The 12,288-nt window shown below is 39.9% G+C and overlaps 1 protein-coding gene across 2 annotated transcripts; it reads right to left on the reverse strand.

The window, feature by feature from the left end:
- Positions 1-842: 842 nt before the first annotated feature.
- Positions 843-9,614, reverse strand: il17rc (interleukin 17 receptor C). Of its 2 annotated transcripts, XM_083938737.1 has the most exons (15): positions 9,482-9,614; positions 8,820-9,075; positions 8,227-8,458; positions 6,614-6,717; positions 6,393-6,507; positions 6,263-6,304; positions 6,046-6,161; positions 4,833-4,889; positions 4,530-4,593; positions 4,233-4,450; positions 3,818-3,871; positions 3,679-3,730; positions 3,495-3,590; positions 2,531-2,569; positions 843-2,440 (listed from the first exon to the last, which is right to left on the reverse strand). In XM_083938737.1, exons 2-15 carry the CDS (start codon positions 8,925-8,927, stop codon positions 1,767-1,769), a joined length of 1,971 nt encoding a protein of 656 aa, XP_083794863.1. In that variant the 5' UTR covers positions 8,928-9,075; positions 9,482-9,614; the 3' UTR covers positions 843-1,766. The 2 variants fall into 2 exon arrangements, with proteins under 2 accessions (XP_083794863.1, XP_083794864.1); XM_083938738.1 differs by lacking the exon at positions 3,495-3,590.
- Between the last annotated feature and the right edge of the window lie 2,674 nt (positions 9,615-12,288).

Consider the following 12,288-nt stretch of genomic DNA (forward strand, 5'->3'; position numbering starts at 1 on the left):
GACCCAGACATTCGGAGCGGGCGGAGCATTCAGCATTCTCACAGCACCACCCCCCCGGTACGCACCTAAACACTTAAACCAGCGCTTCTCCGCGTCTTTAAACAGACACTAGATTGCACCAATTAGATCCACCGCCCTTCACTGAGAGACGGCCAATCACAATCCGAGAATCAATGTACAAAAATAGGCGCAGATATTTATAGACAAGTGTTGGCAGACTTACAGTACTTTGTCCAAAACAGCCAACAGCGCGTATCACTTCTTACTTAACAGTAATATTAGTAAATCCTAATTTAAGGGTCTTGGGCATGTAATGTATACTCTTCTCCATTTCTTCTCATCTTCTTTTTCTCCTAGTGTATGGGGAAACTTTAATGCATGATTCATTTATATGGATGAATATCAAAATATGAAGCCCTTTTTTAAAGCCTGCTGATCATCAGCGTTTGTGTAAGAAACTACTCATTCATTTGTGTTGTAGTGGAGGAGAGCTTAGATGGAATGTGGAGTAAGAAATATATTTGTCAAACATTATTTGTTCCACCCTTTCAATCAATTCTTTTTATATGTGAATCTAAAATGTGAAGAATGTGAAGTCGTTCAAATATTTGTTCAATTTTGAATAATTTAGGGTTTTTATTGGGGGGGATTCATGTTTCCCACATCCCCCCCCTGGGATCTGCACTCATGTCTGTAACATTTTATGTTTGGATAAGTCTGGTCGTGTTCTATATTTTTCTTATACATATACAGTCAATGAATCCCATGAAATGACCAACACAAACAATGACTTACAGTCAAAACAAGTATGCTAGGCTGTAGTTTGTGTAGCCATAGCCTGATATTATAACTTATTTCTCTGTGTCTTATTCCATTGACAACACTGATGACCCCTGACTAAGTGACATATTTTATGAATATTTTACATTACATTTAATACATAACAATAACAATACAGAACAGGTGGTGATTGCAGCAGAAAGTTTGTGTAAAACAAGTGATTTGAAAATTGCATCAGTGATCCCTGTAATTTTTAGGGACTCTTAATATACAGTAATTCTCAGTATATTTTATGTGAATTTTAATTTTTTACTATTTTAACAATCATGCATACTTTTTTTGGACAAATTCAGTGTTTTCTTCTCCCTGATGCTGGCCCTTGTTCTATTAGATGTTTGGTTGTTTTAACTGTGTACTTTTCAAATGGCGAGGCTGTGAGAGGGAAGGCTCTGTGAATGTAGTTTGTGTTCACTGTGCCCTTATCCTCGGAATTGTTTTTTTAAGCCTTTTCATCTTAAATAATAATACAAACTTTTAAGATAACAATTCCATTACATGCTGAGATATAGGCCTCTTAAAATCAAGAAGGCCTTGGGAACCATGACGCTTTAACGATGGGAGTCAGGGCCCTGGGTTTGGACCCAGTGCCACAGACCATCATCCAAGAAACATTAAAAACACGTTGAGATTGTTGCACTTTGTGACATTTACCTTCATAACAATGAACATTCTGAGTCAGTCCCACAAACTCTGTCCTGATAGCTAAAATGTTCACTAGGGCAAAAATCTTCATCTGAAAAAAAAAGTCCCAAACAAACACAGTATTAACTCCTTTTTGAGTAACATTTGCTACAAATACAGTGTTATGGCATTTTGTGATATATAACAACAATAAAGGTCATTGTCAGCCAGCCTTTAATGATGTCTTGTGTTTATATGGACGTGCCCTTCATATGTGGAGAGCAGCAATAATGTGCAACAATAATTTATGGGTTCTTCAAAAGCATTGTCTCAAACGTTTTTTCAACTCCTGCCTTCTGCTGGTCTTGTCCCTCTTTAGTCTTTGCTCTCCATCGATCTGATGCTGTCCATTCCCACCCTATCCACATCCTTCTACCTGATGCCCTTTCTGTCCCTCCCACCGTGATCTCAGACAAGAGAGCCTGGGTCTGAAAGGGAAGCTGGAACAGGGGCAGTCCCTGAAGAAGCTCTGGTAGTCTCCTGTCACTGCTTAGATCAGAGTCAAATTTCACCAGAATAAAACGTTTTCCAGCTCTGCCCCGCTGCTTGTCCGCATGGATAAGGCACAGAGAGGCCGTGAACACATCAGAGTAAGGGGAACATATCTGAGGGAGACCTTTGTATTCCCCCTTCATCTTGATAAGCTCATTGCTCCGATGGGTCCATTCCTCTGCTCTCTCCAATGCTTTGCAGGTCAAGACGAGCACAATTCGGCCACCCAGGCGGTTCAGCTCCAGCAGCTGGGAGTGAAGCCACAGCAGAGGCCCCAGAGTGCACTGCTCCTTTCTGCTCCACTGATCCACAGACACAGTGAAGCCCTGGTTACAGAGCTGGGCGCCGAGGCGACATACTAACTCTGAAACACCATCATCCACATCTGGGGGGCTCAGCAACACCACCATACGACCCTTACTGTCAACTTTAGAGAAGAAAAACATCAGAGAGTTGCTCCATCATGACTTCATAATTGCTTTATTACCAGTAGTGGTATTACAAAAAAAATACTCACTCTTTACAAATCCGCCATGATGCCAGCTCCACACAAATTCTGTAAAAGTCAGAAGATTAAGAGTAAATATATCAGAGGGGTGGCTTAGCAGAAAACCCCTACATGGATATTTATAATTTCATTGCCACAAATCATTATTATTTAAACACTATATGGGTAAAATATCATTCAGACTTTATAAACAATTCCCAGATCTAGTAAACAACATCTTTGAGGAAAATGAAAGGAACCTGTTTTGTGGGGGAATGTCTCAGGAAATTCAGGTCAAGCTGAACAATGCATTTTTTTATTTTTTTTATCTTGGTGAGAAATTCCAGAGCAGAGAAATTTGACACTGCTCTGTCTTCTTGCTTGCACTTTACAATAAGGTGCACAAAATATTGTGTAGCTACTAGGGAACAAATGACGAACGAATGAGGCACTAACTGCTGGTGAACCTTTAGTTAATGAGCAACTCCTAAACAATTTTTTTTTATAGAAGAGCTAATGATAAGTTAACTGAGAAACTAGTGAGTAACGAATCAGGAATGACTTGATCATTGATGAATCATTAATAAGTTCTTCCCTAATCATTCGCAATGGAGGACTATGTAGACGATAATGATGAGTCGCTAAATAAAAGCACAAAAAAGTAAGTAAGCATTAGTTTAAGATGCAGTAATGAAGAACTGCTGTTAATATTCAGTATCCCTCTGATCTTTATAATTATTGGGGAAGTCCTTTTCAAGGATTCAGTTTAACAGTTATCAAGTGATTTCTGATTAATTTCTCCCTCATTTTTCAATTAACTAACTAATAGTCACAATATAAAACTGGATAAGGAGTTTGTCCGAAATGAATGGTTTACTGGCAGATAGTTCCTCATTTGTTCTCTGGTAAGTCTACTTCATGTACGATATGTTTGTCTAGGTTTTTTGTTTTACATATTTACACTTAAAGCAAAAGAAAAATAAATAAAACTCACTCTTGACAAAGTCATGAAGGAGATACAATATGAGCATAGTCAAGCAAACCAGCAGCATGACACCAATAACTAGGAGACTCCAGCGCCACCTGTCAGCTACAAATTGTACAAAACAGAACCCTGTTTGAAAAAATCTCAAGCTGTTGTATTTTAGCAAAATATGTCATTTTTGTGTCGGACTCACTGTTTTTAAAACAGAACGGACCCAGCTCGTGTCCCATTCCCTTTACTTTCACCTGCACAGATGGATACACATAAATTAGTTATTCAACATCAGTAACTAAGTAAATATATAGATCACAGGACAGTTGTGAATGCTTTACCATCACACATGGTGAGAGCTGAAGGCTGATTTCTTCAAACACCCCTGTTGTCTCCTGAAGAGGACACAGTTATAACAGTCATTACAAACACATGCTGTGTGTCATTCAAAGCTGCACAACTTTATTTTTTAAATTCTAGCAAATATCCCAAAGTTTCCAATGATACCAAATATGTTGGTATGAAATTTGTGAAATTGTGTAAAACATTTTGAGGAGCAATGGTGCAGCCTTAAAAAACATGGGTATATCGCCCAGTGTAAACATTGCATTGCTTAAATTAAGGACACAAGCTGATACAGAATATGACCCTGTCAAATGGAATAAGTTGATTTTTCCTATTATTTCTTCTGTGGAAATAAAAGTAATAAATTAAATGAATTAATTAAACAGGCTTCTTCTTCTTCAAGTTTCTTACCCACTGCTTGCTGTTTTGTGTCCATGTGCCATTTTGCAGCTGTTGTATAAAGCCCTTCATGTTCCTGCAGCTGCTGTCCTCTTTGTGACAGGGCCACACTTCACCTTCCAGCCTGCAGGGGGCAGACAGGTTCCACAACAGCATTGTGCGGTAGTTGTGCATTTGCCCCTGTCTTACAGACACTGACACATTCTGCCATACGTTTCTTTGGATAAAATCTGGAATGGACACATGAGAAACAGTTAATCAATTGCCTTCACACTGTAAACTGAGACCAGAAAGAAATTGACTTCTCACCAGTCTTATTGATGAAGGGGCAGCTTAGAGAGCGCCTAGACAGCCATTTATCCTCACTCCATACCTAAGACACACACACACACACACACACACACACACACACACAAACACACACACACACACACACACACACACACACACACACACACACACACACACACACACACACACACACACACACACACACACACACACACACACACACACACACACACACACACACACACACACAATGATATAAGTCTATATAGACACAACACTGTTAATGTAGTCACCACAAGTAATCATGATGTTTAATGGTACCTGGAGACACATGCAGGGGGTCACAGAATATAGCGGGATGGTCGTCCTGTTCCACCTCTGTAAAGTGACATTTAACACATTATCACACGTCTTTAATGGCTTTTACTTTTTTTTAATGGCTTTCATTTTTTTGTTATATAGCCTTTGATATTAAACTGAGTATATTTGGGTTGTTGACAGCTGATTGAACAAAACAAGTAATTATAACATTCTGACTTTTGGAAATAGTGATGTTAATGTTTAATATTGTATCAATAAAAGGATTAATTGAAAAACTATTTAGGCGATTAATCAATAATAAAAATAATCATTATTTGAAGTAGTACTAGTTACTCTGCAAACATTTTAAATATCCCATATCGGGCTAATTTTCAGGTTCGCAGTTGTAATTTGAGTCTCTACTAGAACATATTTATGCTTCAATAGTAAGAAAACACATAATTTTTCTCATATTGTCTGTTTTCAATATACCTGTATTCACTCTCTGTCTGAAACACTCTCTGCTCTTTAAGACCCCCTCCTGAAAAAGCTAAGTCTGCTCTGATTGGTCAGAGTTTTCGGGTCTTCCTCCTCTGCGTTCTCAGTGTCTCTGCACCATCATTGCAGCCGGGGAATGAATGTAACGACACTGTGGCTGCACTCTCTACCTAAATGAAATATAGTTGTGACCTCACAACTTGCACAGAAGACCTCACGGCTCGTATAAAGGCTCAGTTTATGAATACAGGCTGTGTGCATTTCTCTCTGGAAAATATATAAAACAATTTTAAAAAGCAGCTAAACCTAATTTATAATAAAAAAAGGACACGGAAATCACGTAATGAATACAAAAAAAAGGATCAGCTTATTAAATATGATGCATTGCTATATAAAATTACCCAACAGTATATAAAGCAGCTAAAAATGGCTCCACCTCAACCAACTTCAACAAAAAAACCCTGCTTATATATTAATGCATGAGTAACAATGCAGTAAATACATATGAGGGACCATTCTGCATACTTGTTTATACTTTAAGTACATTTTGCTGGTAATGCACATTGTACTTTCACTAAAGTGATAATTTCAATGCATTACACTTATTTTTACATTAGTGTGCTAATTTTACTTAATTAAACAAAGGATCCGAATACTTTCTTTACCTCTGCAAAACAAACAAACAACAAAAGCCAGCTTGTGAAACCAAACTTAGGACCTGATATACAACACTGACCCGACATATTCCATTCTGCTCATACTGGACACACACAGAGAGGTTTTTGTTCCTGTCAGCAAACTGTAGCTCCAACTGATTCATCTCTTGGTTGATTACACTGCTGAGTCTGGACACTGAAAGGAGGGAAAGACAAAAGAAAAGGGTTAATTTCCCTAAAGACAGATACAGAAACAAAATGGAAAGCCAACATGTGCATTATGTGGGGATCATTTACCATCACACTCTTCTACTCGCTCCTGCAGCGTCTGGGAGCACACTGAAAGCAGAAGTACGATATGTGTTATAGCTGGCAGTAGCCAGTTATGAGTTCAACGGGTACTTTATAGTTAACAGACCAACTTTACCTTCATCTAGAGAGGGAACAACAACTTCTCGACTTAGTTGTGATGGTTTAGAAGAATAAACAATCACATGACTGCTGAAGGAAACACCAGCTGGCTCAGTAATCACCACGGAAAACTGTAGAAGCCACAAACAGAGTTTATAAGACAATGTGACTGGGAGAGCACAGACAACACATTATTGACAGTACAGACTTTCATTTCCAGTAGGGAGTCTACATTACCTTTTCCTGGTTTTGCTGACTAAGCGCTGCATGATTAACCGTAAACTCCACCTTCTTGCACAAGGGCATGGTATGTGGAGCAAAATAACACACTGTCACAGACGCTGTTGCAACAGAGACAAGGTGGGGCTCAGAATTCATTGAAACAAACCTGTTGTTAATGTTAAACAGTAATGAAACATCTTAACTGTGAGAACAGCACTTAAAACCTATGCTTTTAGGACCATACCAGTGTTTGTTTTGTTATGTTCTGAATAATTAACCATGACCTGAGTTTACTTAACAAGTTGTGCATGCTTTATGTGCATACATTGTGGTGCCAATCAATTTTTCAAAGCATACCAAAGGGTTTTACTGCCACAGGTTTTCATTTACTCTGGTAAATTAAAATCAATCACAGTAAACTCTCAGCTTGTTTATAATTTGTTCAAGTTGAAAGATTTAAGTTACATTTTTATGGTGCTGCCAAGAAACGTTGTCATGGGAGACATACAGCAACACTTTTCACAAATAAAACAAACTGCTGTTAATTTCACAATAACCTTGCCATTCACTCTTCCAGTGATGAATTCCCAACATCCCACAACATGATCCTCAGCTGCGGACTGTCGAAAGTTGGATTTTGTTCAAAAGATAGATGGAAAATGAAATTGTACTTATATAGCACCTTTCTAGTCTTCTGACTACTCAAGGCGCTTCACAGTGTCTGTCACATTCACCCATTCAGTGGACATCTACATTATCTAATCTGATCTAACCATTCACACCACATTTACACACCCCTGCGCAGCACGGGGAGCAATTCGGGGTTCAGTGTCTTGCCCAAGGACACTTCGACATGTGGACCGGGGGGAGATGGGGATCGAATCACCAATCTCTCGAACAGAGGACGACCCACTCTGCCACCAAGCCACAGCCGCCTCCTGTGGAAAAGAGTTTCCACAGGGTGGCCGGTGGAACAGTGGTTAGAGCAGCAGCCCAATGTAAAGAGGCTGAAGGTCCTTGAGGCAGCGGCCACGGGTTTGACTTTCGACCTGCGGCCCTTTGCTGCATGTCTCCCCCTCTCTCTCACCCCATTTCCTGTATTATAAAGGCATAAAGGAAAACTGGCAAAAAATAATCCACTGTCAATCACCATGTGACGGTAATGTAACTTTGACAGAACATTATAGAAAATAAACTGTTCACTGTAATGGGTTGCCCAACTTTACAGCAGAAATAAACATATTTCTAACCTGGTACAAAAAAAAGCTTTTCGTCTCCATAGCTAATTTCCCCATTCATGACACCTGTAAATAAGGGTACGGCTGCTTAGAGTGACAGGTGGTTGCCGTCAGAAGTGGAAAGCATAGACTGTAGGCTAAATTCAGCCCGCCTCAGCTCCATCCACACTCCACCTCTTTGCCTATTTGGATTAGCCTGAAGTAGGCCATGGCAGGCACTGCCAAGACGGTGACGTATGGTACTGCACACATTGAGCTTCAAAAGAGCTTTTCAGAAACTAATGGGTGACTTCACAGAGACTATGTGCATATTATACAAAAACACCTGGTATGGTCCTTTAATAACAAGTGATGATGTGACAGCGGGCTGCATGTAGCTTTCATTTGTACCTTTTCTATCCCTCTCTATTTCCACATTGTAGTCTTCTTCACCATGCCCAGAGTGGCCTTCATCCTCCATGTCTTTCTCTGGATGGATGTTGATCTCTGTCTCTATCACCAGACATATGGTGCACGATTTCTCCCTGCAGCAGAGCTTGAAATACGGAGTCAGGTTTTGGACATCCACAGCTTTATTCTCTTCTACAATAAGAACATCCTTCATGGTGCAATCGAAGAGGCCCTGAATAGAGACAAAAATTTTAAATGGAAAACGGGAAAGACATATGTTTAATGTGTTGCATAACATTTTGACTGAATGTTAAATATTTGCTGTTCAGAGGACTATATTGGGATAAATCTACAGAAAGGCTGTGTATTGTGTGTACAATTGTACAATGGCAGATGGTTACCCCTGTATCTGCTTAATTAAATGTTTGAGAATAAAACACTATCAGAGGAAGGGGAAATTCAAATGTCAGAGCAGCCTACACCAGTACCAAAAGGAAATTAAAAGTGTAATCTGTCAACAAAAACTATATGTAATATGTTGCAGCACAGGAAATATCTGCTTCAGTGTATCCTAGCAGCGCACCACCCAGTACCTGTGAGCAACTGACTCCATGGCTGACATATCCAGAAATCTCCAAAGCACAGGCTGACATGTGTAGAGTCAATAAAACACACCAAACAGACCATCCAGGAAGAAACATCTTGGCTGAGGACACTCACGCAAAGATACTCCAAATATCTTTCTCCAGGAGTGACATGACAGCTTTGTTAAATTAATCCAGTGTTTTCTTCCTCATTGTGACTTTTAGCTGCAGATTGTCTTGTAGATATCCCGACTAAAACTGGACACTGGAACAGAAGGCAAGGAATCGAGACAAACTGTTAGAGCATAGCTGTGGCTGGTAGGTTTTGCCTTTGGTTATGGCCTGGCGAATAAAAGACATACATAAATGCAGGTATAGGTAGTTCATCAGGTGTCCTGTGAATCAGCAACACATTTGTTTTCCATTTTAAATACAAGTAGGCTCCAACTGTTTTCTGGTGTATCACTAACTAGATTTTTGTCAATGTCACAAATCCCTTAATATACATAATAACTGGGAGTTGGATATGCTCTTCTTAGACAACAACAACAACAAGAATAAACAAGCAAACAGTACTGTAACACAAGATAAGACAGGAATTTATTAACGTTATCAAAAATCATATCAAATTACACTAGTAATCTCAAGGAAATATAATAAAGGTTACTTACTGTGTGTAGTAATCCTCTGTAAGTAAGTTCTTCTCCTCAGATCAGGTGTGTACCTTGTCAAAGTTACCTAGAAGTGTTTGAGTCATGTGAAAATGTAACCATACAGCACGCCACTGTCCTGTCTCAGGTGATGTCCCTCCCTCCCTCCCATCTTACTTTCCACTTTTCTCTCGCTCTTTCTTGTTTGTCTGTCTCTGATTTAGTCTCAGCACCGTCTCTCAGCAGGTCTAAATGCAGATAATCCTGAAACTTCCGGCTCTGAATGTATTATTACAGTGTAGTCAGCATGACCCTCTGAAGATGGGTCAAAGTCCACACCTTTTTTTCTTTTTTTTAAAACCAGACTCCACCTTGAACACTGAATTAAAGTAGCTTTATACACAGAGCCAGGTCCGCCCACAGTAATAACTGGACACCTGAAAAGCTCCAGTGAATTGGCCCTTCCAAAATCTGCTTCACATGAATGTATATATGTATATATTAACATTCCTGTAAACCAAAATACTTTACTCGGTGAAAGGGGCTGAAGGAAACATTAGCTAATAATTAGTTTAGATCAGTACATTTCTCAAATAATAATAATAATAATTGTATTAAAACATGACTAAATGCAGTGTTTATTTTTGTTGTTGTAATACATTTGGTTTAAAATAAAGTTTGGTTATCATTGCTAATGTTTAAGCTTTACCCTTTTTATCCCATTATGAATGGCCCCGCACAGAGCTGCATTTTAAACACAGTTAACACTTCATAGTTGTTTTGTTGGCCATTTTTAACATGTTCTTTGTCCTGTTGTGTGAATTTGGTAAAGATTCTTCTTTGCAGTTTTCAGTAAACTCTGCCTTGATAAACAAGTTTATCACTCCACTCATCAGAATCCACATACCTTTGAACTGCAGTTCATTAGAAGAGGACAATGACGCACAGCTTCACAGTAGCTCAACTGGTTTCACCACATAATGTTGGACTGAATACAAAACCCTTGCAGGCTTAACAATGTCTGGAAATATGTTCAACCAGAGTAAAGAAAGCAACAACCACCTATTGTTTACTTTGTAAATCAATATGGGAGTGTAACTTTGTGACAGAAAAGCTGGACAGTAAGCTCTGTGTTTGTGTGACTGTGAGGCACAGCCACTGAACTTTTCCATTTTATTTATACATTTACTAATGTAACATTTAGTACCATACCATTTATTAACATATGAGCCCTTTCCTTTAATACACTACCAAGCACAGTCTATTTCCTGTTTGAACCAGCTGCTGATTACTGTTAATGCACTGTAGGAAGTTCATCACTAATCTGATTGAATGGTATTAAGTACAGTTCTGAACACAGGACCTTTTATTTTTATTGTCATGTTTTTTATATTGTACTTCTGATGACAGTCAAAAGTACAATATATATATATTAACAATTTGATGTTAAAAGTTAATGTTGTTTCTATTTACTCCGTTTTATGTGCATTGGCTACATTTGATAGCTTTGTTAATCAGGTTGCTCAAATGACAAGGCCTGCCACATGTAAGTTTAAATAAATAATTTGTATTCAACTAGAAAGAGCAAACTCAAATGGCTAAAGTCAAGTGAGGCAGAGGCATCGCATATGCTAGACACAGATCTGGTCAAAGAACTGGGGGAAACATTGCAAGGAGGTGTTGAAACCAAGCTCAGTCAGGTTGGGGACATCCTGTACCAGGTCTGCAAGGACAGGTTTGGCGAGGAGACCTCCAACCAGTAGACCACAGAAAGAGAAAAGGGAAGGAGGGGAAATAGGATTGACCATCTAGTGCGAAGGTGCTGGCAACTCCGTAAGAACAGGAGGAAGGCAGCACAGGAAGAGAAAGAGGGCCTGAAACCCCTGTGGAAGAAAGGTCAGACAAATACTGTCCAGGCTCCGTAGAGCTGAACGTATCCGCGAGCGTAGCAATTGGAAACAAAAAGAACGAGCCAGCTTCTTCAATGACCCCTTTAAGGATGCTAGACAGCTGCTGGAGTAGAAGAAGAGTGGGAAGCTTGAAACCACCAGAGAGCAACTGAAACAGCATGTCAGACAGCAGTACATTGATCCAGAAAAGAACATCCCATTAGGAACACCGGGGTAAATGCCCGGGCCTGCACCTCCAATTACTGAGTTCAACATCATGCCCCCGAAGGCCCCAATGGAGTCCACTACAAGCTATATAAGAAACTGCCCTGGAAAAAGCAACGCATTCCATCCGAATAGCAAAGAGCTATAGCGGTTTTCATTCCCAAGGAAGCAAACTCCAAAGACATCAGCCAGTTCAGGAACATTGCCCTGCTGAAAGTGGAAGGAGACTTAGGTTGACTCACACTGTCCTTCCGCACCGCGCCCCGGGCTTTAGGGTACTTGTCCCTCCCTCCCTCTCCCCCCGCTTGCCAGCCCGTTTGTACTCACACTGCCTGGGCCTCGGCCAATGCTTCCTGCCTGTCTATACGTCATCACGTCGTAACACGTCACACGCATTGATGACGTCATCGCAATGCGTCGCTTTGTTTACAAATCTTTCCATAGACCTCAGAGTTTTTGTGCGTCTTGTCCGACTGTTTTTGAATATTTTCATCGATCAAATCTGCAGTAAACACTCCTCCTCAACATCACAGCAACGTGAACCTTTCGCCGCCATTGTTGTTGTTGTTAAATGTCCGCGCATGGTCCGTCCTTCTATTTTCTATGCCAGAACAGGCGCACATAAAATGACGTCAGAGCCGCCGTAGGCCTTGTGCTCATGCTCGTACACGTGCACATGCTCGTGCTCTTACATGTGCAAACACGCTTTACAAA

Source organism: Echiichthys vipera (assembly GCF_963691815.1).
Source record: "Echiichthys vipera genome assembly, chromosome: X".
NCBI classification, from domain to species: domain Eukaryota; kingdom Metazoa; phylum Chordata; class Actinopteri; order Perciformes; family Trachinidae; genus Echiichthys; species Echiichthys vipera.

Bases quoted from the DNA above. Each gene is read 5' to 3' on its own strand.
- il17rc (XM_083938737.1), bottom strand. From the start codon at position 8,927: ATGTTTCTTCCTGGATGGTCTGTTTGGTGTGTTTTATTGACTCTACAC. The intron at 8,459-8,819 runs GTACTGGGTGGT...GTCTCTATTCAG, and splicing joins ATGGAGTCAGTTGCTCACAG to GGCCTCTTCGATTGCACCAT. The intron at 6,508-6,613 runs GTAATGTAGACT...TGGCTTCTACAG, and splicing joins GTCAGCAAAACCAGGAAAAG to TTTTCCGTGGTGATTACTGA.